Raw genomic sequence first — 26,554 nt, 5'->3', positions numbered from 1 at the left:
CTCGTCATGCGCGGATTTTGATTGGTTCTTGGAAAACGTTACTTACGAACACCGACTGGTCAGGAAAGCCGTCAATCATAAACGCGTTTCCGTTTACTGATGTTTAATAAAACACAGTAGTCTACTGTATTTATTTATTTACAAAAAAAAAAAAAAAAAAAAACAGAAGCAATCAAAAGGTCCTTTAAGGCTGCTTATTATTTCAAGGGACTAATAATAATAACTGAATTTAACAAAAAGTCCAGATTTTGAAGTTGCCTAAAGTATTTTAATGACCTACATAAATTGCATTAACATAGTGCACACTATTTGTCATTGGACGTTACGTGAATTATTCATAGTGCACAACTGCACACATTCTCAACGGACGGATTCTACCTAAGTACTATGTGCACAGCACCACCCTCTGGTAAGATACTGTTTAGACATATTGTGCTATATTTGAAGTGGGTATTAAAATAGCTTCTGCCAAACGTGCATTCCCCACAGCAACGTTATTTCTGAAAGTCTATGAATCATCAAATATTGCTTGAGCACATTTGCTCCACATGGCTTAAAAGTATGATATTCACCTTGTTACACATGGAAATTTATCACTCTCGACAGATAACCCAATCTCTGCAAAAATAATAATAATTATTATTTTAATCGTTCATTTATAATAACCCTTGATAGGGCAAGGGACTATTTTTGGCCATTTAAAAAACGTAACCTTATTAAACCTAAACAAAAATATTTCAATATATACACATACATACTCATGCATACATACATATATACATACTAGTACATACAGTATATGTGTGTATGTATGTATATATAAATACTTATTATTAAATATTAACATATACAGTGCCTTGCAAAAGTATTCGGCCCCCTTGAATCTTGCAACCTTTCGCCACATTTCAGGCTTCAAACATAAAGATATAAAATTTTAATTTTTTGTCAAGAATCAACAACAAGTGGGACACAATCGTGAAGTGGAACAACATTTATTGGATAATTTAAACTTTTTTAACAAATAAAAAACTGAAATTGGGGCGTGCAATATTATTCGGCCCCCTTGCGTTAATACTTTGTAGCGCCACCTTTTGCTCCAATTACAGCTGCAAGTCGCTTGGGGTATGTTTCTATCAGTTTTGCACATCAAGAGACTGACATTCTTGCCCATTCTTCCTCGCAAAACAGCTCGAGCTCAGTGAGGTTGGATGGAGAGTGTTTGTGAACAGCAGTCTTCAGCTCTTTCCACAGATTCTCGATTGGATTCAGGTCTGGACTTTGACTTGGCCATTCTAACACCTGGATACGTTTATTTTTGAACCATTCCATTGTAGATTTGGCTTTATGTTTTGGATCATTGTCCTGTTGGAAGATAAATCTCCGTCCCAGTCTCAGGTCTTGTGTAGATACCAACAGGTTTTCTTCCAGAATGTTCCTGTATTTGGCTGCATCCATCTTCCCGTCAATTTTAACCATCTTCCCTGTCCCTGCTGAAGAAAAGCAGGCCCAAACCATGATGCTGCCACCACCATGTTTAACAGTGTGTTCAGGGTGATGAGCTGTGTTGCTTTTCCGCCAAACATATCGTTTTGCATTGTGGCCAAAAAGTTCAATTTTGGTTTCATCTGACCAGAGCACCTTCTTTCACATGTTTGGTGTGTCTCCCAGGTGGCTTGTGGCAAACTTTAAACGAGACTTTTTATGGATATCTTTGAGAAATGGCTTTCTTCTTGCCACTCTTCCATAAAGGCCAGATTTGTGCAGTGTACAACTGATTGTTGTCCTATGGACAGACTCTCCCACCTCAGCTGTAGATCTCTGCAGTTCATCCAGAGTGATCATGGGCCTCTTGGCTGCATCTCTGATCAGTTTTCTCCTTGTTTGAGAAGAAAGTTTGGAAGGACGGCCGGGTCTTGGTAGATTTGCAGTGGTCTGATGCTCCTTCCATTTCAATATGATGGCTTGCACAGTGCTCCTTGAGATGTTTAAAGCTTGGGAAATCTTTTTGTATCCAAACCCGGCTTTAAACTTCTCCACAACAGTATCTCGGACCTGCCTGGTGTGTTCCTTGGTTTTCATAATGCTCTCTGCACTTTAAACAGAACCCTGAGACTATCACAGAGCAGGTGCATTTATACGGAGACTTGATTACACACAGTTGGATTCTATTTATCATCATCGGTCATTTAGGACAACATTGGATCATTCAGAGATCCTCACTGAACTTCTGGAGTGAGTTTGCTGCACTGAAAGTAAAGGGGCCGAATAATATTGCACGCCCCACTTTTCAGTTTTGTATTTGTTAAAAAAGTTTAAATTATCCAATAAATGTTGTTCCACTTCACGATTGTGTCCCACTTGTTGTTGATTCTTGACAAAAAAATTAAATTTCATATCTTTATGTTTGAAGCCTGAAATGTGGCGAAAGGTTGCAAGATTCAAGGGGGCCGAATACTTTTGCAAGGCACTGTATCATATATAATTTATATAATAATGAAAAAATACAATACTTTAAAAAATACATGTTTAAAAAATCAACACAATTAAAATGAATAAAAACAAAAATACTTTCTGCTTATGCCCCTAATAACACTATAAAGTTGATTTCTTTCAATTTTCTTTTTCTTTTTTTTTTTATTGGACAACAATAGACATCTATTTCCTTTAAACTGGGAGGAATGGCTGTGAATGTTCATGTTTCAGTGCCAATGACTGCGTTAGACGTCCAATCTATTTTGAATGGGAAGGATGCCAGCGATCCGTTGTCAGCCCTCCCTGTCAAATCGGATTGGACGCCTAGCGGCATCAATGGCAGCCAATAAGTTAAGTGCCCTGTAATGCTCTAAAGCAGGGGTGGGAAAACTATTCCTCAAAGGGGCACAGTGGGTGCGGGTTTTCGTTGCAACCCATCAAGAGGGCACCTTTTCACCAATCTGGTGTCTTACAAGTCTAATCAGGTGCTTCTTGTTTCCCCGGGCCCCTCATTGGTTAAACTGCCTGTGCTGGATCAGCTGCAACAAAGACCAGGACCCACTGCGGCCCTTGAAGACTGGTTTGCCCACCCCTGCTCTCAAGGGTTAAATAGTCTCGCAGACGGTGATGCTAATTTCGGCACCGTGAATATGAAAAGCGCGATGTGAAACTTGTCAAGAAAAGTGCCACTTTTCTCACCTCCCTAAAGTTCATTATTGTGTAAAATTTTTCTCCACATGGAATCACATCATTTCTACTCCCACGCCTTCTGTAAAGCTTTCAAAGTGAGGGTGATGGGTGCGCTCTGCAGATCCCTCCCACGTTGCTTAGTGGCTGGCTGCCGCCCACCACCAGGCCCATGGAGCCGCCCACCTCCAACCATTGCCACGGCAACCCATCATCATCATCAGTGACTTGAGCTGGAGGAGGACAGGGAGGAGGACACAGAGGGGAGGGGTGGCCGTGCAGAACAGGGCTGCCACTGAACAGCAGCGGGCGTGGGCGTTCATGAGCCGAGCGATTCTCCTGAGAAAGTCTGTGTGTGAGTTCATTTGTGACTGTGTGTCTGTGCGCACGCGCTTGTGAGGGAAAGGATGGGAAGTATGTGAGCAGAACCTGCGTCAGAGTGAGTCATCTGCTAGTTTCACAATGTCTTGATGTGACGTGAATGCAAATAGGCGACGCGGGGCTTTAACCACAACCAACCAAGAATCATTGGGTGGAGGTAATTTTGTGACCTGGCAGGCTGGACTTCTGTAGCTCAGTTGTTTAAGGTGTAAAGGTGTGGGGGGTCTAAACCATTGAAGGTCAGAGCACATACAGGCGGGATTGATGTCAAGTGGGTTGTGCCAATGAAATCATAGAATGATACCAAGTTAGTGCTTCCATCTTTGTTGTAGCTCAAAGGAAAATTAGGGAATGTTTTATTAAACGGCACAATGTTCAAAGGTCATGGGTTCAATTATAGGCTCTGGAAATAGCATGTTTCCTTCCACATTCTGAAAACATGTATCGTGTAGTTTACTGTAATTAAGGACTGTAAACAATGAGCCCGTCTGCCAAAACCAGACACTTGGTCAGCAATTAAAAAAAAAAAAAAAACACACAGTCAGCTGTCTTTGTTGTGATTTTAACAGGCTGTCCAAAACCTGAATAGAAAATTTGATATTTGTTTAGTTTTATTTGTTTTTTATAGAATATATTAATATTTATAATTAGAAGTGATGATATAATTGCATCCCCCCCCCCATTAAATTAGAGGAAACACATATTCATAAAATCTGAGAAAAGGGCCAAAACACATTACACATGTTTGTCTTTCAAAAGTCCTCAGCAACCACCAACTTTAGGACGCATTGCTCGATGGCGAAGTTTCTGAGGTGAGAGTTTGATTATCTAAAAAACATACCCTGGTTCAGGCTGCACAGTTGCAGCGTTGTTACCACTTCGGCCTCATAGTTCTGAGATTGTTGGTTGAAATCAAGCTCCGGCCTCCCTGTGTGGAGTTTGCATTTTCTTCCTGTGCCTGCGTGGGTTGTCTCTGGGTACCCCACTCCCACATTCCAAAAGCATGCATGGTAGTGCTGATTGAACACTTCAAATTCCGTGAGAGTGTGTGTGAATGATTGTTTCTACTGTATGTATGTACCCTGTGTCAGCCTGGCAACCAGTTCAGGCTCCACCCTGCCTCCTTCCCTTTATCAGCTGGGATAGGCTCCAGTACCCCCGTGACCTTCACAAGGATAAGTGGTTCAGAAGATGAATGAATAAAGACCCCCGTCCTTTTTTTAAAAAATATATAACGTAGACCAGGGGTGCCCAAGTCCGGTCCTCGAGAGCCCTTATATGGCTTGTTTTCCATGTCTGCCTCCTCCAACACAGCTGAATCTATAATCATGACCGTTATCAGGCTCCTGCAGAGCTTACTGATATTTCAGGTGTGTTAAAGGAGGGAGACATGGAAAATAAGCTGGATAGGGGCTCTCGAGGACTGGACATGGGCACAGTGATGTGTCGTTCGCGAACGAAGCGGCTCTTAGAGCCGGCTCTTTGAAGTGAATGACAGGAGCTGCTCCTAATAGGAGCCGACTTTTTTTTCTCCTGTCCCCCCCCCCCCTTCGGTTAAAGCCGCATGTGACTGGTCAAGATCCGTGGTAGAAGAGGGAGGGGAGGGTTACACACACACGCTGCAGTGAGGAGAAGGGGGAGGGGTTAGATCTATACTAATCTCTATATAATATAGTATATATATGTATAATATACTTAGATAATATATGGTTATGATATGGTTTTTCTTCATGCCAATCTTCGGTAAAGACTAGCTAAGACTTCTACCTGGATGCTGCTTTTTTCTTTTTGTTTTACAAATTTTAATTTATAATTTGTCGTGTGGTTCTCAAAGCTTACTTAAGTTGTTTTACTGTAAATAGTTAAAACCTTATAAATATGACGGAAAACACAGACAAGACTGAAAAAAGCAGTTTCTGCTCTTGCATTCCTCTTTAAAAGAAACTGCTGTATTTTAAACCAAAACAACTGTTGTGTTTGACAGAAAAATATGTCTGTATGCTGCCATAGCAGATTCATGGCGCATTAAGCCCCAGAACTATTTTTAATTTGTCCGTTTTACCCTGAAAACCCCCGTTTACAGACATCGGGCAACCGCTTTTGTTTTAACCGAGCCATAAAACCAAGGTAATTAATTGTATCTATTATTCATGTTTTAGCTTAGATTGCTTAATTGATGTCTAATATTTCGTTAAAAAAAAAAAAAGACTTTAAAAAATTATTCACTCGCATATTTTAAACTTTTAAACAAATGACGTCACAATGAAAAAAATGGCATCTGTAAAAAAGTCACGGATATCTACCTCATAATTATCACTTAATTGTATTTTTTTTTTTTGTTACTGTCGTATTTTCTCCGATATGTTAGATGATAAATAATCGATCCAAACAAAGAAAAATGAAAAAAAAAAAAAAAACGTCTATAGGGTTAAATATATGAAAAAGAAAATCTCGATCACTCCTTGATGTCTGCGATTTCTGCATCGCGACCCTTTTTATATTGCCATGTTTCACCCATAAAATCCCCCACAATCCAGCTGTGGGCATTCACAATTGTGTCTTGACACTCAGTGATACATGCTACATGGAGTTTTTGAATCGAAACAAGGTAATTACGCGATAATATCTCGTTAAAGTCATGGCGTCTGTAATTCTGCTCTCGCGTGCTCTTGCCTCCAGATAGGGTTTTGCTGTTTAAAAAACATTTTTTTTTTTTTTTAAATGTCCTCCTGTTCAAAAATTTTCTTCCACCAGAAAATTGAGATTTTAAGCTTTCCAATGATGTATCACACATGCATGTATAAGACAATTTTGAAATTTGGTCAAATTGGGGGTCTCAGAGCGGAGCTTCAAGTCACCTGAGTGTTTTCCGCCATATACACAATCAGAGATTGGAACTTTTTGTTGACCTTGTTTTCAGATGTGTGTTTGTTTTTGTACTTTATAATTTATTTTTTGTAGCACTCTGTGTTGTACTCCATGCTGAGTATGTTCAAAAGAATATAAATAAAGCCATATAAATAATAATTTTATATACTGTATATTTTTTACATTAGTAATTCGGTTTACACATAATTGTATTTTTTTTTTTGGTTGTAAATTAATTTATGCAACAACAACAAAAAAAACGAGGAGCCATTTAGGACCCGAAAGAGCCGGCTCTTTTTAGTGAGCCGAGCCAAAAGAACCGGCTCTCTAAAAAGAGCCAGAATTCCCATCACTAATGCGCACCCTGACCGAGACCCATTCAATCATATTTTTATACTGCTAGAAGTGCCACGTTTCAGCTCATAATTGTCCAGAAGTGAAAATGTGAATGGTTATTTGCCTGCAATTGGCTGACAATTGGTTCAGGGCGTACCCTGCCTCCCCAATAACAGGAATGACATAAAACCCGTGAAAAGCCTTACAGGAGCAGGAAGAATTATTCACTGACCAGAGAGCAATCATCACGATAGGGTTCAAAAAATAAATTTTAATGTTATGTGCTATATAACAAATAAAATATTTTAGTGTTTAAAAAAAAACAGGTGCATAACTATGTGGAGCCTAATCTACCATTGTGAGGAGACATTGAGGAGAGGCCGGCAAGGCGTCAGGCTGGGGAGCTCCACTGAAAACATCACAACGTGATTGTGAGTCCTCACTAGTTTCTCGACACAAAACAATGAATTCCATGACAATTTTTAAAATACAAATACAGTGTTGCACGTTAAGACAACATTATCCGGTTCCAAGGATAGACAGACAGTCACAAAACATTTCATACATGTTAGTCACATATACTACAGTATATTGCATTGGTCTGCCACTGACTGGGGCGAGGAGAGTCCGACCAACTCCGACCACAAAACTCTTGTAATGTTTCTACGGGTAAACATCAACACACATGAAATATGCACTAAGAGATAGTCAATATCACCATAGTCATCGTGTTCAGCAGGTTTTATACACCGCATTTATACACTTCAGTTTTTTTCCTCTGTGACACTGAAAGTTCATTTTTTTATGCACATGAACGCTATTGGCACAAACATATACAGCACAGTTACACTTGACATAGCAGAACCCTGGCTGAGATTAGGCTAAGACAATTTGTTATCACAGAAGTATTTACACTCTGCGAGGACACACCTGAAAGTAGGGTGCAATATCATATCTTCAGTCCTGGTGTATTCTATCTGCAGATGTGTGGTTCTGGATGCCACCAGCAGTGTGACACAAAGCAACAACCATACTTAGGGTTCCCCTGCTTTTGTGTCTTTTCAAATCATCTCTCATTAATAATATACACAGGAGAAGAGAGAGGAGATGTGGAGCCATCCCAAAAATCGAGAACCCATTTGCTTCCAACACAAAAGTTCATTTGGGAGACTAACAGAGGCCGAGGTCAAATTCAAGCCCAGCATGAACGTCGCAAACAAAAGCAACAAAAACAGCTGTTGAGAGGTAAGAAAGCAAACATACGTCTAGTAGCGATAAGACCTGGCAAGCATGGAGGGTCATGTCTTGAGGCGCTCTTGATGCTTTGGCACCGACACAAAGATGAAATCAAGGAAAATAAATGCTCTTCGTGAGGCAACATTGGTTGTTAAGGCTCTACTGCGGCTGTGCTTGCTTAGTTTCTAGTGACAGCTGATAAATGCATACTACCATGAGACCAGGCGGGCGGCACTATGTTGAGTCCTCAGGTTCTGATTTGATGATCTTTTTGTCTGTGTTGCCGGCTGCTCGCTGTGACATCCCATTTTCTGAGAAGGCAAGCATTCAGATTGATGGTGTCAGCGTAGAAACTCAAGAACCAACCAGTCGAGGCAACCCACGCTAACCTGTTGCTGGTGTTTTGGTCTCGTCTGTGCTGCTGTTGTTGTTGTGGTGACGTTTCAGCTCATTGGCAAGCTGTTTACCTAACGGAAGGTCACCTTCCTGCATGGTTTGGCTCACGACGCGCAAGTTTACAGGTCGCTCATCTGAAGAACAAACAAGGAGCAATGAGGCTCATCTTATTCTTACATTGAACCAGATGCTGTAAAAAAGCACATTGCAACATCAATGACATGAAACGTTAAAGCAATGGGGAGGTACATCTACAGAGAGAGAAAGAGAGGGAGAGAGAGAGAGAGAGAGAGAAAGAGAGAGGGAGAGAGAGAGACGCCCCCTCTGGGCAACTGGCTGGAGGTAAACATTGCGTAGGCGGCTTAATTACAGGTGCATTGTGGGATTTGTGGAAGAATGATAGAAGAAGCTGTCGGAGTTGGTGATGTGGGAAGAGGAGATGAGCCCTGAAGACATAACTTGAATACTCACGCTTATTTTTTTCCAGAAGAAGACACAAATTCAGAGCGAGCAGTTTCCAAGACATGCAAAGTTTTCGGATTAGCCACATACAGGAAATGTTTGGTGATCCGTTTTACCTTGATTCTCCTTGCTGGAGTCACTGGCAGCCCCGTTGGTATTCTGGGCGTTGGTGAGGTACTTCAAGGCAGCAGCGGGAATCCTCCAATCCAGAGCCTGCAGTCGCTCCTGGACTGCGGCGTCCTGGAGGATTTCCATCTGTCTCGCCAGCAGACGCTCTAGCTGCATCTGAAAATAACAATACTGCCCCTGTCAATCTAAGCTTATGATCCCATTTCACATTAACTGGTCACACAGGAATGACTAGATGAAAAATGTGAATTCATTGTGTCAAATGTCAGTCTGGAGCCCTGGATATTTATCAGAGATGCCACAATATTTTAAATTTTCGCGATATATAAAAACTTCCAGGGGTCATGCAGAGGTGCAAGAAATTGCAAGACAAATTTGACAAATGAGTGGAAAACACAGTATCTCTTTCAAACATAAGAAGTCAAAGACTCAAATACAGTAATTTAACAAAGTATGCGTAATTTGTTAGTTGCCACCACAGCTCATCAGTGAGCATCAACACAAACATCACGTTGGAAATGAAATGATCATCGGGGCACATGTCAGTGTCACTTTAAATTACAACGTCAAATTGTCACAACGTCCGCAGGGATCGCGCCGTGAATGAACCATAAAATCTCTTCCCTCTCTGAATAACGTTTTGGAAAATCACATTAGTTCAGATGTGCGGTCTACACACTGACACAGGAAGGCGCACGCATATGGAGGTGTGTTTCCACATTGAATGGACTTTGTGCAATGATGAGGAACAAAATCATCAATAAGTTGCAACAGGCATCCAATTAGGTCAATTCCTCTAAGGCCAAAACTGCATCACTAACTGTGTGTCTGAAACCAAATCAGACCTCGGAGATGATCGTACCTGCAGATTCCTTCCAATGCTTTCATCTCCTTTAGACTTGGCGCAGGCCAGCTGCTCCCTCAGCATTTCCTGCCTCATGTGGATGGCCTGAAGTGCTTCCTGGATGTCGAAGAAGTTCTCCTGAAGAAGCAAATAGGAGCGATTGAGTCACCTAAAGAATTTTGTGCTTGTTGCGCTTTCACAAATATTTCTCCAGTTCATTTTACATGATAAGCACAGGGGTGAAAGTGGACGGGAACGGTCAGGAACGCGGTTCCGGTATAAGATTCAGGGCCGGAACGCAGTTCCGGTATAAGATTCAGTGCATGTTTTCTGAAACCGCAAATGAAAATAAAAGGGCAATGTAACAGAAAATGGATCAAATCTTTAAGAGCAAGGAAAGAGTTAAGGTGGCCTATTTATCATATTTAGTTTTATTTGCTCTGATGGGGAGGTTCAGAAACATCTTTGCTGTCAATGTGCACTTTGGATTTTTATTTGTTCATTTATGTTAGGCTACTTATTCATTTCCTTATGATTTAAAAACGTCAATGTTTGCGGGATCTTTAAAATATATTCTATTTCACTCTGCATAATATAATTCATTTGTACTTATTTTTCTGAATGTATGTTACTTATATCTTTACTATTAAAAAACAACAAAAAGTAAATGTTTACATTATCTTCAATTTTAATATACATCCTATGTTCTTAAGTAGTTAAAATTAAGATTTGGCATTTAGTATGTGAGGAAATGAGGAAAAATAAAAATTTGGCGATTGAGGTTGGGGTTATAGCTAACCAAAACAGTTTTCTTTGCATTTCAGTAGTTTTGACCCCCCCCCCCCCCCCCCCCCAAAAAAAAAAAAAAAATTCTGGCTCCGTGGCGACCTTCACATCGGGGAGTTCCGGCAAGAAATTCTAACCACTTTCACCCCTGGATAAGCATCTGCTTAGCCACAAACTTATGAGCTAACCTCAGTTTTAATCCTTTTTGGAGATGGCTCATCACGGTCCCCACAGCGAGATCTGTGGAAAAAGTACATTATTTAGAAACTTAGGGTTAAGTGAGACTGATTCCAGAACATGACAGTGTAGGATTGCCATGCTTACTTGCTAGTGCGGTAGGTGTATTTGTAAGTGACCTCTCTTGAGATCTGTCGGGCGAGCCCAAACAGCTCGTCTCTGCGTGTGAGCAGAGCCATGTCCCTCATGCAGAGCTGCGCTGCAGCCTCGTTCACTGTCAGCTGAACAATAAACAAGAATGAGCACAAAATAGACAAGATGATGTGGTTCAGCGCTTGAGGAATACAGTCCCACCTCATGAAGCGTCAGATGTTTTCCATCCCTTCTTTTGGAGTCGAAGCGTCCGTAAATGGCACTGTACTTGCGGATCTCCTCCTCCCTACGCGGGTCATCGTCGCTTAGCTCAAAGATGTGTCCGATCATCTTGGCTAGTTTCTTGTTGCTCTTGAGTTGCTCTTTAACATCAGCAATGTCCACCTTGGCAAGCCCTGGCGCCATCCTGTCCACACACTCCAGCACCGACTGCACCGCAGCCACATCCAGAGCTTCCATTACGTCTCTTGGAGAAGATGGGGAACCTAGGTCGGTTGGTGACAGGCTATGCTCGCTATCGTTGCTATGTCCTGACCAGAACCGAGATTCGGCGTTTCCAGGAAGAGGTGAGCTTACAGATACTTTGTCCCGAGTCACATCCAGTTTTCCTGTGTCTGAGCAGGTGGCGACTGATTTGGGAATCTTGACACTGGATGTGTTGGCTCGGTCCTGGGAACCCAGCAGTGTGGGAGAACCTTCAGGCAGCTTGTATACAGGAATGCTGCACACCGGGAGCGAGGTGAGAGGCTGGTTGAAGATGGCTGGGTTGGTTACCCAGTCGCGCAAGGCCTTCTGCAGGCGCCTAACGTGGAGTGGCTTGCTGGCCATACCGACCAGCGCCATGATTTCAAGGAACTCCTCCTCACCGGCTTCGCATAGCTGCTGCACGTCATCGCCACCCTGCTGGATGAAAGCTTCGTAGTAGTAGAGCAGGTTGGCTCGCTGGAGGATCCGGTACAGCTGAAGCTCGCCCAGCGTCCTCGGCAACACTGCCGCCATGACTTAAGACAGGAGAGGAAATGCAGTTAATATAACCTTATACAAATTTTGATATTTTTTGGGCCTTTTCCTTTTAATCAGTTGTGTCCAAACATTTTCTTCACACGACTGCATACATTCAAATTGACACTACTACTCTTCCTGAATTATCTTTATTCTTTGAGATGTTAATAATAGAAATTGTGTTACTATTTTAGTCATGTTTGATCAGCAAAAAAAAAAAAAAAAAAAAAGGAAGTGACAAAGAATGAATTCCTTCCTCTCTTCCTCTGCTTTGCAACACATCGTACACACAATAAATACATTTGATTTGTCATTTTGTCGCATTTTTCTATATGAATGTTTATTTTTGAAGTATTCAAATTCACAACAAGCGCCAAACCTTTTGTTATATAGCTTCAAAGTTGTATTGGTGAGTATTAGTTGAACATATTTACAGTGAATTGAAATTATTATACAAAATATGGGTCCTGTCTTAGTATTTTTGTGTATGTGCTCAGTGCAAAGCAAGCATTATAACTTGTTTTATTGAAATCTTACAATTATCCGAAGTTAAAAAGGTCGCCGACCCTTTATTAGTAATATAATAGAATGCAGAGTAATGTCATTTATAATACTATATACCACATGCATGCATAGAGGTGACCCAGCATCCTCCTTTGACCCTGTTTCCCTTAAATTGAGCAAAAGTCAAATGGTGAGACAAGCTTGTTTGTCACTCCAGAAGAGTCGCGCTCACCAGTCGGCACAGTTCCTGGGAGGACCACATGCCTCTCTCCACCCCTGCAGGATGTGTAGGTGGTGGACTCGCCTCGCCTAGGATAGGCCCAAGCAGAGGCCCCGGGTGGGAAACACACAAAAGCTGTCTGATCCAACATATTAGCATGCGGTAGTGAAGTGGTTCTCATAAAACTGGCCCACTAGGGTTCAAACTAGAGTTTTCTTTTCCAACGTTACACTTTGTGGTATCTCTGTGTCAAATATCAGAATTGGGTGGTGCTTTGAGAGACAAGTGACATGATTTCTGATTGTTTATATTTATTTTTTGACATAGTAGTGCTTTGTAGTGGCATCATTAACAATACGCAGCAGTTTGGCAAATGAGGAATTATCTTTTTAAAAAGGCTTCAAGTTGTTTACTGCAAATGCCAGTCAAAATTTTGACTTAACGCACAAGCACTCATTGTGTATTTCTTGCAACCACACATGCAGAGGTGGGAAGAGTAGCCAAAAATTGTACTCATGTAAGAGTAGCATTACTTCAAAATAATATTACTCGAGTAGAAGTAGTCATCCAAAAAAATGTACTCAAGTCCAAGTAAAAAAGTATTTGGTGAAAAGAATACTCAAGTAATGAGTAACATTTGATTTTGTTTTCTCAGCACAAAGTTATCTATATGAAGTGTTGTTACAATGATACTGTATAATAACCCATTACATAATCAAATTAAGCCAATGAAATACACACACACACAAAAAATCATTGAATTCCAGCGAGAGAAAAAAATGACAGAAATGAAGCATTATTCGTCGAATTGTGAATAGTTCCTTCATAGTTACTATTATGAAGTTAAAAGGATCATATCGGTCAGTCGGTGCCAAATAAAGACTGGGAAGGAGGTTAAAATCTGCGCTTTCAATTCATGTTGAGGGCAGCGCTCTATGTCAAATGCTTCATTTTTTACAGTGCTTTAAAGACGCCACATGATTGAACAGCCTGGCGTGATCATAGAACGGCAAGCTTGTGCCTGATTGGTATGGTGGAGTCATGTGATTATTATTGCAACGTCTCACCGGTGAAATTGGTAGAGCTACTCTTGGCATCGTTGGCAAAAAAACTAATATAAAGAATAAAGAGGAAAAATGTAACAATTCTTGTGTAGCCCAAAGTAGTGGAGTAAGAGTCGTGTTTTTTTCTTCACAATTCTATTTAAGTAAAAGTAAAAAAGTATGTCTTTGTAAAACTCCTCTTACAAGTACATTTTTCTCAAAAAGTTACTCAAGTAAATGTAACGGAACACATGTAATGCGTTACTACCGACCTCTACACACATCTAACAATTTCACAACTATATGTTTATATAAAATATAGGGCTGTCAAACGATTAAATTTTTTAATCGAGTTAATCACAGCTTAAAAATTAATTAATCATTATTAATTGCAATTCAAACCATCTATAAAATATGACAGATTTTTCTGTAAATTATTGTTGAAATGGAAAGATAAGACACAAGACGGATATATACATTCAACATACTGTACATAAGTACTGTATTTGTGTATATATAAATAATAATAATAATAAATCAACAAGATGACATTGACATTATTAACATTCCGTGAAAGCGATCCATGGATAGAAAGACTTGTAGTTCTTAAAAGATAAATGTTAGTACAAGTTATAGAATGTTTGAATGACATTTCCATTCATTTCAATGGAGAAAGTGATTTATGTTATAAGTTAAAAGCAGGGTCACACACACACAAAAAAAGTTGTACTACTCAAGCCACAACTGTCGAGTTAATCTTTCTTAAATGTTTGTGCTGCTTTTCTTATGTAAATGATGGTTTCTGGGTGTTGAGTGTTAAGTGACATGTGTACAAAATGGTCCACTGCTCAAATTCTTGCCCATATCTATTGCTGTGTTGCATTTGTTGTGGATGAAAAGTCAGGTTTTGGTATAAACATGCAGACATAAAAAGAAAATCAAAACATAAGATCATCTTCTAGCTATATGATACATAGCCTAACACTCTCCATGTCTAAAATCTGGGACCAGTGTGTTTGTGTACACTCATGATTCACAAGTTTCAGCTTTTATTTTCAGTGCTCAGTCATGCAGAGACACTTCCCCATCACACCTAAGGAACCTCATCACCATGACAACCGCTAACACTGGCATTTATTTAGCTTTTACAAACAATTAATCTACTTTACATTACAGTATCACTATTGATGCACGGTGGTTCAACTTTATTGAGCACTTTCATAACATCCAGTTCAGGATTCCCAAACCCTCTTTGTTGACACATAAAGTATGGCATGTGATATCGTCAGTGTTCCTGCGAGAAATGATCAGATTAGACTTCACTTGTCCGAAGTAGAATTTCTTCAATAAAAGAAGTTTATCTACTGTACCACATTAAGAAGTAGATACACTTCCGCTGGTGCAAATACCTGTTGCCTTGACCACAATATGTAATTTAACTAAACCTGTCCGTTCACACCATGTATGTGTGAATTGATGCAAAATCACAATTTCGGTTTGTATTTCAACATTTTTTTTGTTTGGTGGCTGGCCTCGACATGTTTCCAATATTGGATCGGTAGAGAAAGACTGCATTCATTCATTCAAAGTCTGGCAATCACATGAACGTTTGCCCAAAAATTCCTTGCGATTGTTGCGTCACATTGACATTCTACCTACTTGTGCAATTGCATGTGCGTTTGTGACGCCCTGGTTTGCACCATACCAGGTACGCTGGTACGCTACCCTGTGCACTAGAGTTGCGCCTACCTGGTGCGTTTTTGGGCCCCTTTGTGCGTACGTGAGGAGTTCCACTCCTGTTCTTCACTCGTCCTCAGCACGCAGACCGGTATCCAGTCTGCAAGAGGAAAGTCCGACAACAAACGGACCCGCAGCGTCGACTTGTGCGGAACAGCAACGGACGTCAATGACAGTAAATGTATAAATAATCTCCTGCTGCGAAAAAAAAAAATCAAATAAATGTATTTTTGGACTTAGGTGAAGCGACAATGTCGTATCTGACGCTCCTCTCGCAACTTTTTTTCTGTCGCTTATAGAGAAGCAAAAAAAAAAAAAAGCGCTGAAATCAGGGGGGAGACTTCCGTGCGTCCTTTCCTCTGAATATGTGTTGCGCGTGTAAATGTTTGAGTCCTCTCCGGTTTCTCCACTCTTCAAGCAGTTTGCGCACACGGGAAAAATCCATTCAGTCAAACACAAGCACATCCGCCAGCTTAAGAAAATAAAAGATGTAGGTCTCGTGAGTAAAAAAAAAAAAAAAGCAAATATTTACTTCTAAATTGAATTTAGCCTTAAATAGTACACAATAACCAAGACACGTGTGACATTGGAAAAAAACAACGTATGACGCATTAAAATGTCACAATATTATAAATACTGTCATAGCAATTAGGGGTGTGAAAAAATATCGAAATGGTGATATATCATGATAATTTGTATCCCAAAAGGTTATCGATGTGCTCCTGTCAAGAATCGGGATATTGTTTTAAAAAGGTGTCAATGTTTAGAAAAAAAAAAAAAAAACATCAAGTTGCTACCAAAATCTTAATATACATCATAATAGTGTCTCAGTTAACTCTAAAGCCTGAGTTATGCTCCTGTGTTGCGGCGCAGTAACTACGGCGTCATTCGATGGTTCTCCGGCCAGGTGGCGCGTTGCTCTGTAATTCACCGCCAAGCCACTAGAGGGGTGTTGTGTTATGTTTGTACGGTTTTGGGGCATGCTTGTTGACTTTCTCTTGTCTAGTTTAACGGAGAAAAAATAAACAATGCAAGACTGAACGCTTGAATGTGGATCTTCAGCTCATTAACACTGAATAAATGTTGATCAGACAAATGTTGTGGCGCAGAAGACGATTTCGAGGCGGTCTGTCCAATTTTTGATGCCACATAGAGTTCTTCTAGCCTCGGGTGAAAGCCAGCTAGCTGTGGCGGCTAGCTTCAAACTGGCGTCGAGCACTGCGTCCAGCGTTTTGTCCGAGGTCTGCAAAGCCCTCCGGCCCAATTTGTTTGTCGTGTCCTACAACAAGCCAGTGGGAAGCCATAGCAGATTTCTGGCGTCTATGGAACTTCCCATACTGCGTTGGAAGCCGTGATGTTAACGTTATCATAAAAAGCACCGAGGCACTCTCAATCAGTGATGATGTATCGAATGTGAACTGTCTGTTGTTGAAAATAAAACATCAAAACTCTTTTGACACCAAACCTGTGCTTTATTCTTCATATATAAATAAGTCACAGACTCACAGCAAACATATAATAACAATAAATGATGAAGCGCACCAACCAAAAATACGACACAGGGGGATAAAAAGCTGGCAGTTTTTGGCCAACTGGGTAACCGCTTCGTGTGGCCACTCGATTCCGAACACACATGTCTCGGTGGTTCTTCCATTTTTTTATTCAATCGCTGACCTTGCCATTTGGCAAACTTTATGATGTCTTGACGAGACTTGCTCTTCGATGATACTCCCGTCGGCTTGGTCCATTGTTGTGTCTAGAAAAATGTTTTACTATGGTGGTGATTTCGTGCTGAAGCGGAAACAACAGTCTGAGCGAACCAATCACAGTCCATTTCCGCCACGTCATATGCGTTGACGTGAAGTTAGGGTTTGAAAAATCAATAGGACCGCGTCAGGCTACGGTGCAGGGTCATAAATCGGGTCTTCCTTGATGGCGCAGGTCTGACGCGGAAGTATCACTCGGCCTTAAGGCTGCCTTTGACGGTGCTCGACGCCCAATCCAATTAGACTGGGAACATTCGTTTATTCAAAGCCATAGCATTCACAGTCATTTAGTCCGATTTTTGGGGCATTTACAGGTAACTTGCGGTTCATTTTAGGGCATTTACAGGTCATTTCCTGTTGAGTTTGAGTCACTGCCTATTTATTGGGTGATTACCAGGTCACTTCCTGTTCTGTAACTCAAAATAAACAGGAAGTGACCCATAAAATACCCCAAAATCAATAGGATGTAACTGAAAATCAGCAGGTAAATGACCTTAAATGGCCCAAAACTACCTCATTGCCTGGCATTGGCTGCCACTGACGGCCATACACGTTCAATCCATTTGAAGTGGGAGGGATGGCAGTGAATGAAAATTCGTTCATTCGCTGCCACCCTCCCAGTTCAAACGGATTGGACGTCTACTAGTGATAAACACACAACAAAAGGATGAAAATTGTGTTTTTCTGTTTATTAGTAGCTTCCTAGAATGATTTGCTGACCAATGTAGCGATAGTCGTTGTATCGCCATATCGTCAGATCATCGTTATTGTGAGCTTTGTATCGCAAATCGTATCGTATCGTGAGGTACCAAGAGGTTCCCACTCCTAGCAATGGTTCCCTCTTAATACTAGTCAATTTACTTTCTCTGTGAGAAATGAGAACCTGTTTATTTAAACACAATGGTATCATTCTGTGTGTTGGACAGCTGATGTTACAACATGGTTATGAATCAGAGTTGTTTATATCAAGAACCAAAACTAGGCTGTGCTTGCTGATTTATTGCAGCAATTTTTTGGATTACCGGGCATTTGCAAAATATTGTGGGATTATAAATTCATGTATTCATTTATTTTCTGTGCCAAAATTAACCCTTTATTGCAAAATGTATCACATTTGATACAGCTAAAATTTCATGATTTTGACAGTAATTCAGAATTTTGACATTTCTTTTTGAAAAAAAAAAAAAGATGGATGCAAGTCAACACATGCATCTGCAGGTTCAATGAAAAAAAAAAACAGGATTTAGCTAGGGCACTTATTACACATATTCATTTTGACATTTCTTTTTACAAATTTGAAAAAAAGGTTTCATTAGGACCTTATTTTTCAAATTTTGGGATTCTCTGATAATTGCTTCATGTTGCAGGTCTTTAAGGGTTAAAATTATGAACAACAATATGCGATGATGAATAAGAATTGTCTTATAAGCGTTTTATTTTCCAATCATTGTCTAACTCTTTGTATAGCATATAAACAAAAATGCTAACTTTGAGCGTTTTTCCACTTCTGTTTTAATAACGTTTTGACTCTTTTTTTTTTTTTTTTTTTTTAAATAACTGTTTGATTTTAACTGGTTTTAGTGATTGAATTCAGCCTCATCCAAACAAAGTACCTCATAAAGCACGACCGGGGCTTTTATTTTTCTGCCCTTTTCCTTTTTTGCTTTTCTACAGCGCCGTAGCTTGACTAGTGGGATATTCCGCTGCCTTTCTCTCCACGTCTTCTGTGAGCCTCGCGCCCACGCTGCTCCCCGCGTGACGCAAATCCGCGCGTGGGTGGACACACCGCGCGTGGGAGGCTTTCTGCACGGAATACCAAACATGAGCAGGTTACACGCCCACAGACACAAATGGACTTTTGCAACCCGAAACCCACAAAGTTATTCTCAACATTTCTGGATGACAATATTCACGTATTGTTCCTGTTCCTCTTTTCACTTCAATTGCCGGATGGTAGGCTAACTGTAACTTGAAAATCTGCCGTTACAGCAGTAAACATGGATACTTTAACCCTTTCAGGGACAGTGGTCACTGCAGTGGACAGCAAAAAGACCTTAAATGCTTTAATTATCATTATTTTTTTTTCTCCTTTTAAATCATTATTATATTTCAAATTTTTGCTTGATGTATTTTTTCAAAATTAGAAATGAATCTATAAAGTGATACGTTAATAAAAACTAAATTAATGAAATGCACACTTGTTACGGTTCCAAGCAACACTCTAAAGTTTTTTTTCATAGTACAGCAGTACCTCCATATATGACACACGATCTTTTCGACATCTGACGTAAAATTTGACTCACCATTTGTGTCAACATCCGACGACATGCTTGAAATACGATGATTTATGACAGTGCCACAGTTTCTTTGTTTTCCTGCAAGATGTATTTTCTTGTGAGAGAAATCAGCATTGGTTTCAAGAAGGTTAGTGCAGGTGGTGAAAAAAGGAAAAAGTTGATCCTTATCATTGAAATGAAGATGCAAATGATAGAAAAATATGAGCGTTAAGTGCGCATCCGTGAACTGGCTCGACAATACGACCGTCTAGACCAGGGGTCCCCAACCTTATATGCACCACGGACCGGTGTGATTTGGGTCTTTTTTTCCACGGACCGGTGTTCTGTCAAATTTTGCACCCTTACAAAATTTTTCTCCCAAAGCGTTTGTGGCGTTGAAAAAAAGCCCTCTTTTATATTCAGTTGGAATCCAACGGTGCTAAAAAACTATTTACATCATAAACATACATGTGCAACACTGAAATGGCGTAAATTAATGCTTAACGACACTGCGAAGTCGTTAAGTGAGAGAGCTGCGTGCAGTTGTTGTGTGCAGCTAACATAGCAAACGTAAGTAAATGTTCCTTTCTTTAAAGAAAGTTTGTAGAGCGTACTTTGGAATCGCTGCATTCGCGGTCATTTTTAACATTACGCGCATGCCAAATTTGCCAGAAAAATACAGCAAATATAAAATAACATTTGTTTTAGCCCCACCGTGTTAAGTGCAGGGAAAATATAACTCACCCGCTGAATCAGAGGGAGGCCTGAGCTTGTTTCGTTGAGACGAGATGGTCCCATCTAGGTGTGATGGGAGAGGGAGAGAAGCCCGTTTCACAAAGATACGATGTTGGAAATTGTAACAGTTTTCAGTGCTCTTCTAGGAATGTCAGGATATTCCGAAACGACTGAAATCCAGAACCTCGGTAGAGTTGTTATCTCAAATGTACGTTTAAGGTCGCCGTGATTTGCAATCTCTGCAAGCTGATATTCCTGTTGCAGAGACATGCACGAATCACTTGGTTTATTCACACACGGGTCACGAATCCACTCTTTTGCAGTTCGTGGGTCTTTAGTGATTGGGAAGTAGCATAGATTTTGTTTTCTTCGAGGTTGTAGGCTCATCCTCTGGCTCGTCAGGTGCCCTTTTCCCCGTAAAAAATCTGTCCAAAGACGTCTGTGTTTCAGTCATTCTAGTGTGGGGGCTTATAATTTCCCGGAACAAATATGATGCTCCCGCCCTATGACATAGATCATTATGGAGGACAAGCACACATAGATATACAAAACAAGATGTACTGCTATCAGTCCAATCAATGGATTTCTATAACGACATTCTATCCAGTAGTATTATATCCAGAGTAGACAGGGATATTGGTGTGTTAAGGGGCACAAGGCATAGTTAATTGGGCCAGAATGCAGTCGTTAATAAATTATTATTTCTGTGTGGCCCGGTAGCAAATGCGGCACGGACAGGTACCGGTCCGCGGCCCAGTGATTGGGGACCCCTGGTCTAGACAGTCCTCCTCCGACCTCCGTTTGCCAGTCTTTATAAGTTAAGGTGCATTGTCTATTTGTGTATTTTTAAGGTGGCAATTATTATTGTGGTTACATCGCCAAAGAAATCGCTAGCTTCATCAGGTATTATTTATTTATTTATAATATTTATATATTTATTCACAGAAACTGTGCAACATAACACACCTACTGCCCGCTGCAGTTGATGCAAACAACAACAGGACATTAAAGGAGAAAGTAAAATCTCTACCGCACTATCTATCTCACTGTCACGTCAGCCACGCTGCGTTCAGGTACAACACGCAAAACACATCCAACACATTAGAACCCGATTCGTTACATTATTACAGGAATTATTATTATTATATTACTATTCCGATTTGTATTTATTTGTTTTGCTACAGTGTATCACAAAATTGAGTACACCCCTCGCATTTCTGCAGGTATTTAAGTATATCTTTTCATGGGACAACACTGAAAAAAGGCACTTTGACACAATGAAAAGTAGTCTGTGTGCAGCTTATATAATAGAGTTAATTTATTTTCCCCTCAAAATAACTCAAACTATAGCCATTAATATCTAAACCTCTGGCAACAAAAGTGAGTACACCCCTTTGAAAAAAACGTACATCCCTAAATGTCCAAATTGAGGACTGCTTGTCATTTTCCCTCCAAAATGTCATGTCACTCGTTACAGGAGTGTTGTCAGCATTGCTGCAGAGATTGAAGAGGTGGGGGTCAGCCTGTTAGTGCTCAGAACATACGCCGCACTCTACATCAAATTGGTGTGCAAGGCTGGTTGGTGTGCAACTTTTTATACACACGCCACTGAATTGCTTTGAAATAATCACCCACAGCCCACTACCATAATTTTCGGACTATAAGGCGCACCTGACTATAAGCCACCACCCACCAAATTTGACACGAAAACAACATTTTTTCATAGATAAGTAGCACTGGACTACAAATAAAATGTATTACTTTTATAAGCCACAGCTGTCCTCACTGTATTATGGGATATTTACACCAAAAGATATTAACCGGTAACACTTTATTTGACAGCGGCATCATAAGACTGTCATAAGACCAAATGAACCACAATTCATTGCTTCAAGAAGCTTCATTTGGCCATCACTGCTCCCTTGGAGCAGTCAACCTCTGCTGTCAATATTGTTGTCGTCCAACATGCCTCCTAGCATACATTTCAGTGCTACAGATGTAAATAACAATCACAATTCATGTTCTGTGCTAATTATTTCTTCAGTTATTGTTCCAGTTGTTTCATTAGTTGCTGGTTATGATATTTGGCAACACTTTGACAGTGGCGCCGTAAGACTGTCATGAGGCAATCATAATAATGACATGACAGTGTCATGAGCATCAATGAATGCTTATAACAGACGCCATTTTGTGTCATCTGGCAAATTATCTCACTTTTGAGAGGATGTAAAAGTTAGTGACATAATTTGCCAGATGACACATTTGTCATAACCATTCAGTAATGCCCATGATAGTGTCATGTCATAATTATGACAGTCTTATGACGCAACTGTCAAATAAAGTGTTACCTATTAACCCAAATAAATCAACAAATAAGATGCACTAAACTAAAAGCCGCAGATTTCAAAATGAAGGCAAAAAGTAGCGCCTTATAGTCCGAAAATTACGGTATATTATACTGTAATGTCTATAATAATATGCGTCCCCTTTAAGAGGAGAGCGGGATCTGTTGGATGTATATGAACGCGAAATGAATTAGGCGGTGATTGAAGACCGGCGTGCATCGTAGCTGAAAGTGGCCTGCTGTGTTTGTTGTTATTTTAATGGTTTCCTCACAATAAAGTGTGAGAAGCACATCAATACTCCTCTCTATCCTCGCACTCAGCCGAGGGTATTTTTACAGGATGAAGTAAGCCTTTCAAGTCACCAATTTTCCGTTATTTGCGAACTGATTGTCTTGAAACTTGTTCACTATGTAGCATGGACCAGTATCAGTCCTTGGAGCCCGATTTTTTTTTTTCTGTATTAGGACTGATTGATTGCAGATTTATTGGTGCCTAAGTTGCCTGTAGATTAGCCAGTAGAGGGCATGCATGCAGAGCCTTCAACCACTCATGCTTGTTTTGCACACAAACACTACTGATACTGATACACTCATGCACACTAAAGAAACACTTTCATGCTAAAAAAAAAACAACAACAAAAAAAGAAGCACTTTGCTCACACAATATTTCTATTTTTACACTCACTACACTACCAAAATGGTCAATCGGTCTACCTGGGATTATACTATATTAGGTATAGTAATAGTTTTTGACTTTTTTCAAAATTCAAGTAATTTTACTAACTATTGAAAGCTGTTTTGCTCATAATTATCTCTTTCAAAGAATGCCTAATTTTAGATTTGTTTTGTTGATTTGTTTTTATATTGTGTACTGTGTTATATATACAGTGGGGGCAAATAAGTATTTAGTCAACCACTATTTGTGCAAGTTCTCCCACTTGAAAATATTAGAGAAGTCTGTGATTGTCAACATAGGTAAACCTCAACCATGAGAGACAGAATGTGGAATAAAAAAACAGAAAATCACATTGTTTAATTTTTAAAGAATGTATTTGCAAATCATGGTGGAAAATAAGTATTTGGTTAATACCAAGAGTCCATCTCAATACTTTGTTATGTACCCCTTGTTGGCAATAATGGAGGCTAAATGTTTTCTGTAACTCTTCACAAGCTTTTCACACAGTGTTACTGGTATTTTGGCCCATTCCTCCATGCAGATCTCCTCTAGAGCAGTGATGTTTTGGAGCTGTTGTTGGGCAACACTGACTTTCAACTCCCTCCACAGATTTTCTATGGGGTTGAGATCTGGAGACTGGGTAGGCCACTACAGGACCTTGAAATGATTCTTACGAAGCCACTCCTTTGTTGCCCTGGCTGTGTGTTTGGGATCATTGTCATGCTGAAAGACTCAGCCACGTCTCATCTTCAATGCCCTTGCTAATGGAAGGAGATTTTCACTCAAAATCTCTCGATACATGGCCCCATTCATTCATTCCTTTACACAGATCAGTCGTCCTGGTCCCTTTGCAGAACAAACGCCCCAAAGCATGATGTTTCCACCCCCATGCTTCACACTGGGTATGGTGTTCTTCGGATGCAATTCAGTATTCTTTCTCCTCCAAACACGAGAACCTGTGTTTCCACCAAAAAGTTCTATTTTGGTTTCATCTGACCATAACACATTCTCCCAGTCCTCTTCTGGATCATCCAAATGCTCTCTAGCGAACCGCAGATGGGCCTGGACGTATACCATCTTCAGCAGGGGGACACGTACGGCAGTGCAGGATTTGAGTCCCTTGCGGCGCATTGTGTTACTGATAGTAGCCTTTGTTACTGTGGTCCCAGCTCTCTGTAGGTCATTCACTAGGTCCCCCCGTGTGGTCCTGGGATTTTTGCTCACCGTTCTTGTTATCATTTTGACGCCACGGAGTGAGATCTTGCATGGAGCCCCAGATCGAGGGAGATTATAAGTGGTCTTCTTGTATGTCTTCCATTTTTCTAATAATTGCTCCCACAGTTGATTTCTTTACACCAAGCGTTTTACCTATTGCAGATTCAGTCTTCCCAGCCTGGTGCAGGTCTACAATTTTGTCTATGGTGTCCTTCGACAACTCTTTGGTCTTGGCCATAGTGGAGTTTGGAGTGTGACTGACTGAGATTGTGGACAGGTGTCTATTATACTGATAATGAGTTAAAACAGGTGCCATTAATACATGTAACGAGTGAAGCCTCGTTAAACCTTGTTAGAAGAAGTTAAGACCTCTTTGACAGCCAGAAATCTTGCTTGTTTGTAGGTGACCAAATACTTATTTTCCACTCTAATTTGGAAATAAATTCTTTAAAAATCAAACAATGTGATCCATTCTGTCTCTCATGGTTGGGGTTTACCCATGTTGACAATTAGAGGCCTCTCTAATTTTTTCAAGTAGCAGAACTTGCACAATTGGTGGTTGACTAGATACTTCCCAGTCGGAAAGTATCCATTTGAATTAGCTGCCCGAACATTGCCTGCCTCAAAACATGTGTTTTTGTACATATAACATCAACGCCATGAGTGTGTGTATAATATTTAAGGAAAAGGAAGGATATTTCTAGTTACTTTTAAAATACGGAATACAGTATATTTTAAATTGGTTTCAGTTCATTTACATCATTACAGTGTGATTTCAAAATACATACATCAAGGAGGATTTTTTTCCCCGACACCCAACTTGAAATCCAAATCCTCATCTGAACTCTTGTGCATGTGTGTGTGTGTGTATTATTATGCTGCTTTGACCTTCCCACATATGCCATGGATGAGAGCAACAGACAGGAAGATATCCAATTGTACAGAAGAGGGCAAAGTAGCGTCAGCTTGTTTTGACCTCCTTCCACGCATCATAATGTACGCAGTCCTGCACGCCTGCCAGAGTACAGAATTAGGAGCAAACAAATTAAAGCGCCAGCAGCAAATAAGACGTCCAAGCACCCACGCAGTGAGGTGGGTCAATGTTGGGCTTGCTTGTTCCCATGGTCGTTGTTTCCAAACATCCTACTGCTTTATATAGAGCGCTTTCCTTCAAAGTCAACCGTCTCGACTGACATCGACCTTGGTGGCTCGCTGTGATATCTGCTTAACATTCCACTAAACTGCTTCAAACAGAGGGGAGTTGAATTTAGTGGGAATTTGCAAAGCGTGGAAGGAGGCGGCCTCCTAGCTTTTCACACTCCCGAGGTCCTGTCAATCATTTGAAAAGCGTAGGTGTGACTTTTAATTTATTTGTGTCAGTTGGCGTCCGCCCTCCCACCTGCTGAAAGTGCATGCGCTTCATTTGGCAAGAAGCCTCGTCATATCTCACTTTTCGTTTTTGCGGCAGCTTGCCGCTCCCTTCTCCTCTGCTTTTTTTCTTCTCCTTCCTCTGTTTGCCCCCCCGAGGAAAAAGCCATTTCAATGACACGCCCACGCCTGGGCCTGTCAGCCCCTCGCCCTGTCAGAGCACCCACGCCGCTCCCAGACAGCCCACATCCTTAGCACTCAAGAAGCTCCTTTAATCCAACTTCCCCCTTCAGAGGAGAGAGGAATGGGGGGTGTGAAAGGGAAAGGGGGACAAAAAGCAAAAACGTCCCTCCTCATTTGGAGCCAACATGGATTCGCAAGTTTGTCGACGGGCGTGGATGCCGATGGCAAAAAAAGCAGATATGGAGTCTTAAAGTAGCAGCTTTTCTATCAGGCACAATTTGTGTGTGTGTGTGACTCCTACTTTGTGTCTGTTGAGTGTGGGTTGTATGAGCGGCTTATGTCTGACTGAACACGTGTGTGCTTGCGTAGGCGGAAAGTGTGTACATAGGAGTGATGTAGATGTGGTTGTGTGTATTTGAGGACACTGAGTGTGTGTGTATGCGGACATTTTGGGTAAGGATGTGCGTGGGTGTATCATGCGCGGGCGGAGGTTATTTGACATACAGACAGAGACAGCCGCGTGAGTGTGTGTGCGTAAGACTTTCAATAGGTGTCTGC

At 40.7% G+C, this 26,554-nt stretch overlaps 1 protein-coding gene and 1 long non-coding RNA gene across 3 annotated transcripts; both read right to left on the bottom strand.

The window, feature by feature from the left end:
- Positions 1-6,976: 6,976 nt before the first annotated feature.
- Positions 6,977-15,818, bottom strand: nab1b (NGFI-A binding protein 1b (EGR1 binding protein 1)). 2 transcript variants are annotated; one of them, XM_057855703.1, is made up of 8 exons: positions 15,446-15,818; positions 11,129-11,928; positions 10,922-11,055; positions 10,786-10,837; positions 9,830-9,949; positions 8,955-9,123; positions 8,370-8,510; positions 6,977-8,291 (listed from the first exon to the last, which is right to left on the bottom strand). In XM_057855703.1, the coding sequence occupies exons 2-8, from the start codon at positions 11,924-11,926 to the stop codon at positions 8,215-8,217; spliced, it is 1,491 nt and encodes a 496-aa protein (XP_057711686.1). In that variant the 5' UTR covers positions 11,927-11,928; positions 15,446-15,818; the 3' UTR covers positions 6,977-8,214. The 2 variants fall into 2 exon arrangements, 1 of the variants encoding a protein (XP_057711686.1); XR_009066752.1 differs by lacking the exon at positions 6,977-8,291 and having other exon boundaries at positions 8,848-9,123.
- A 1,178-nt stretch (positions 15,819-16,996) lies between these two features.
- LOC130912136 (uncharacterized) lies at positions 16,997-20,266 on the bottom strand. The gene is made up of 3 exons (XR_009062549.1): positions 20,220-20,266; positions 19,503-19,574; positions 16,997-19,002 (listed from the first exon to the last, which is right to left on the bottom strand). It is a non-coding gene; the product is annotated as an uncharacterized LOC130912136 (long non-coding RNA).
- Between the last annotated feature and the right edge of the window lie 6,288 nt (positions 20,267-26,554).

The sequence above is a fragment of the Corythoichthys intestinalis genome, chromosome 2, assembly GCF_030265065.1.
Source record: "Corythoichthys intestinalis isolate RoL2023-P3 chromosome 2, ASM3026506v1, whole genome shotgun sequence".
In the NCBI taxonomy this organism is placed as follows: Eukaryota; Metazoa; Chordata; class Actinopteri; order Syngnathiformes; family Syngnathidae; genus Corythoichthys; species Corythoichthys intestinalis.
This window is presented reverse-complemented; position numbering and strand designations above follow the sequence as displayed.

Bases quoted from the DNA above. Each gene is read 5' to 3' on its own strand.
- nab1b (XM_057855703.1), bottom strand. From the start codon at position 11,926: ATGGCGGCAGTGTTGCCGAGGACGCTGGGCGAGCTTCAGCTGTACCGG. The intron at 9,950-10,785 runs GTTAGCTCATAA...TTGCTTCTTCAG, and splicing joins CAAAAAGGATTAAAACTGAG to GAGAACTTCTTCGACATCCA. The intron at 8,292-8,369 runs GTTAGCGTGGGT...TTGCCTTCTCAG, and splicing joins GACCAAAACACCAGCAACAG to AAAATGGGATGTCACAGCGA.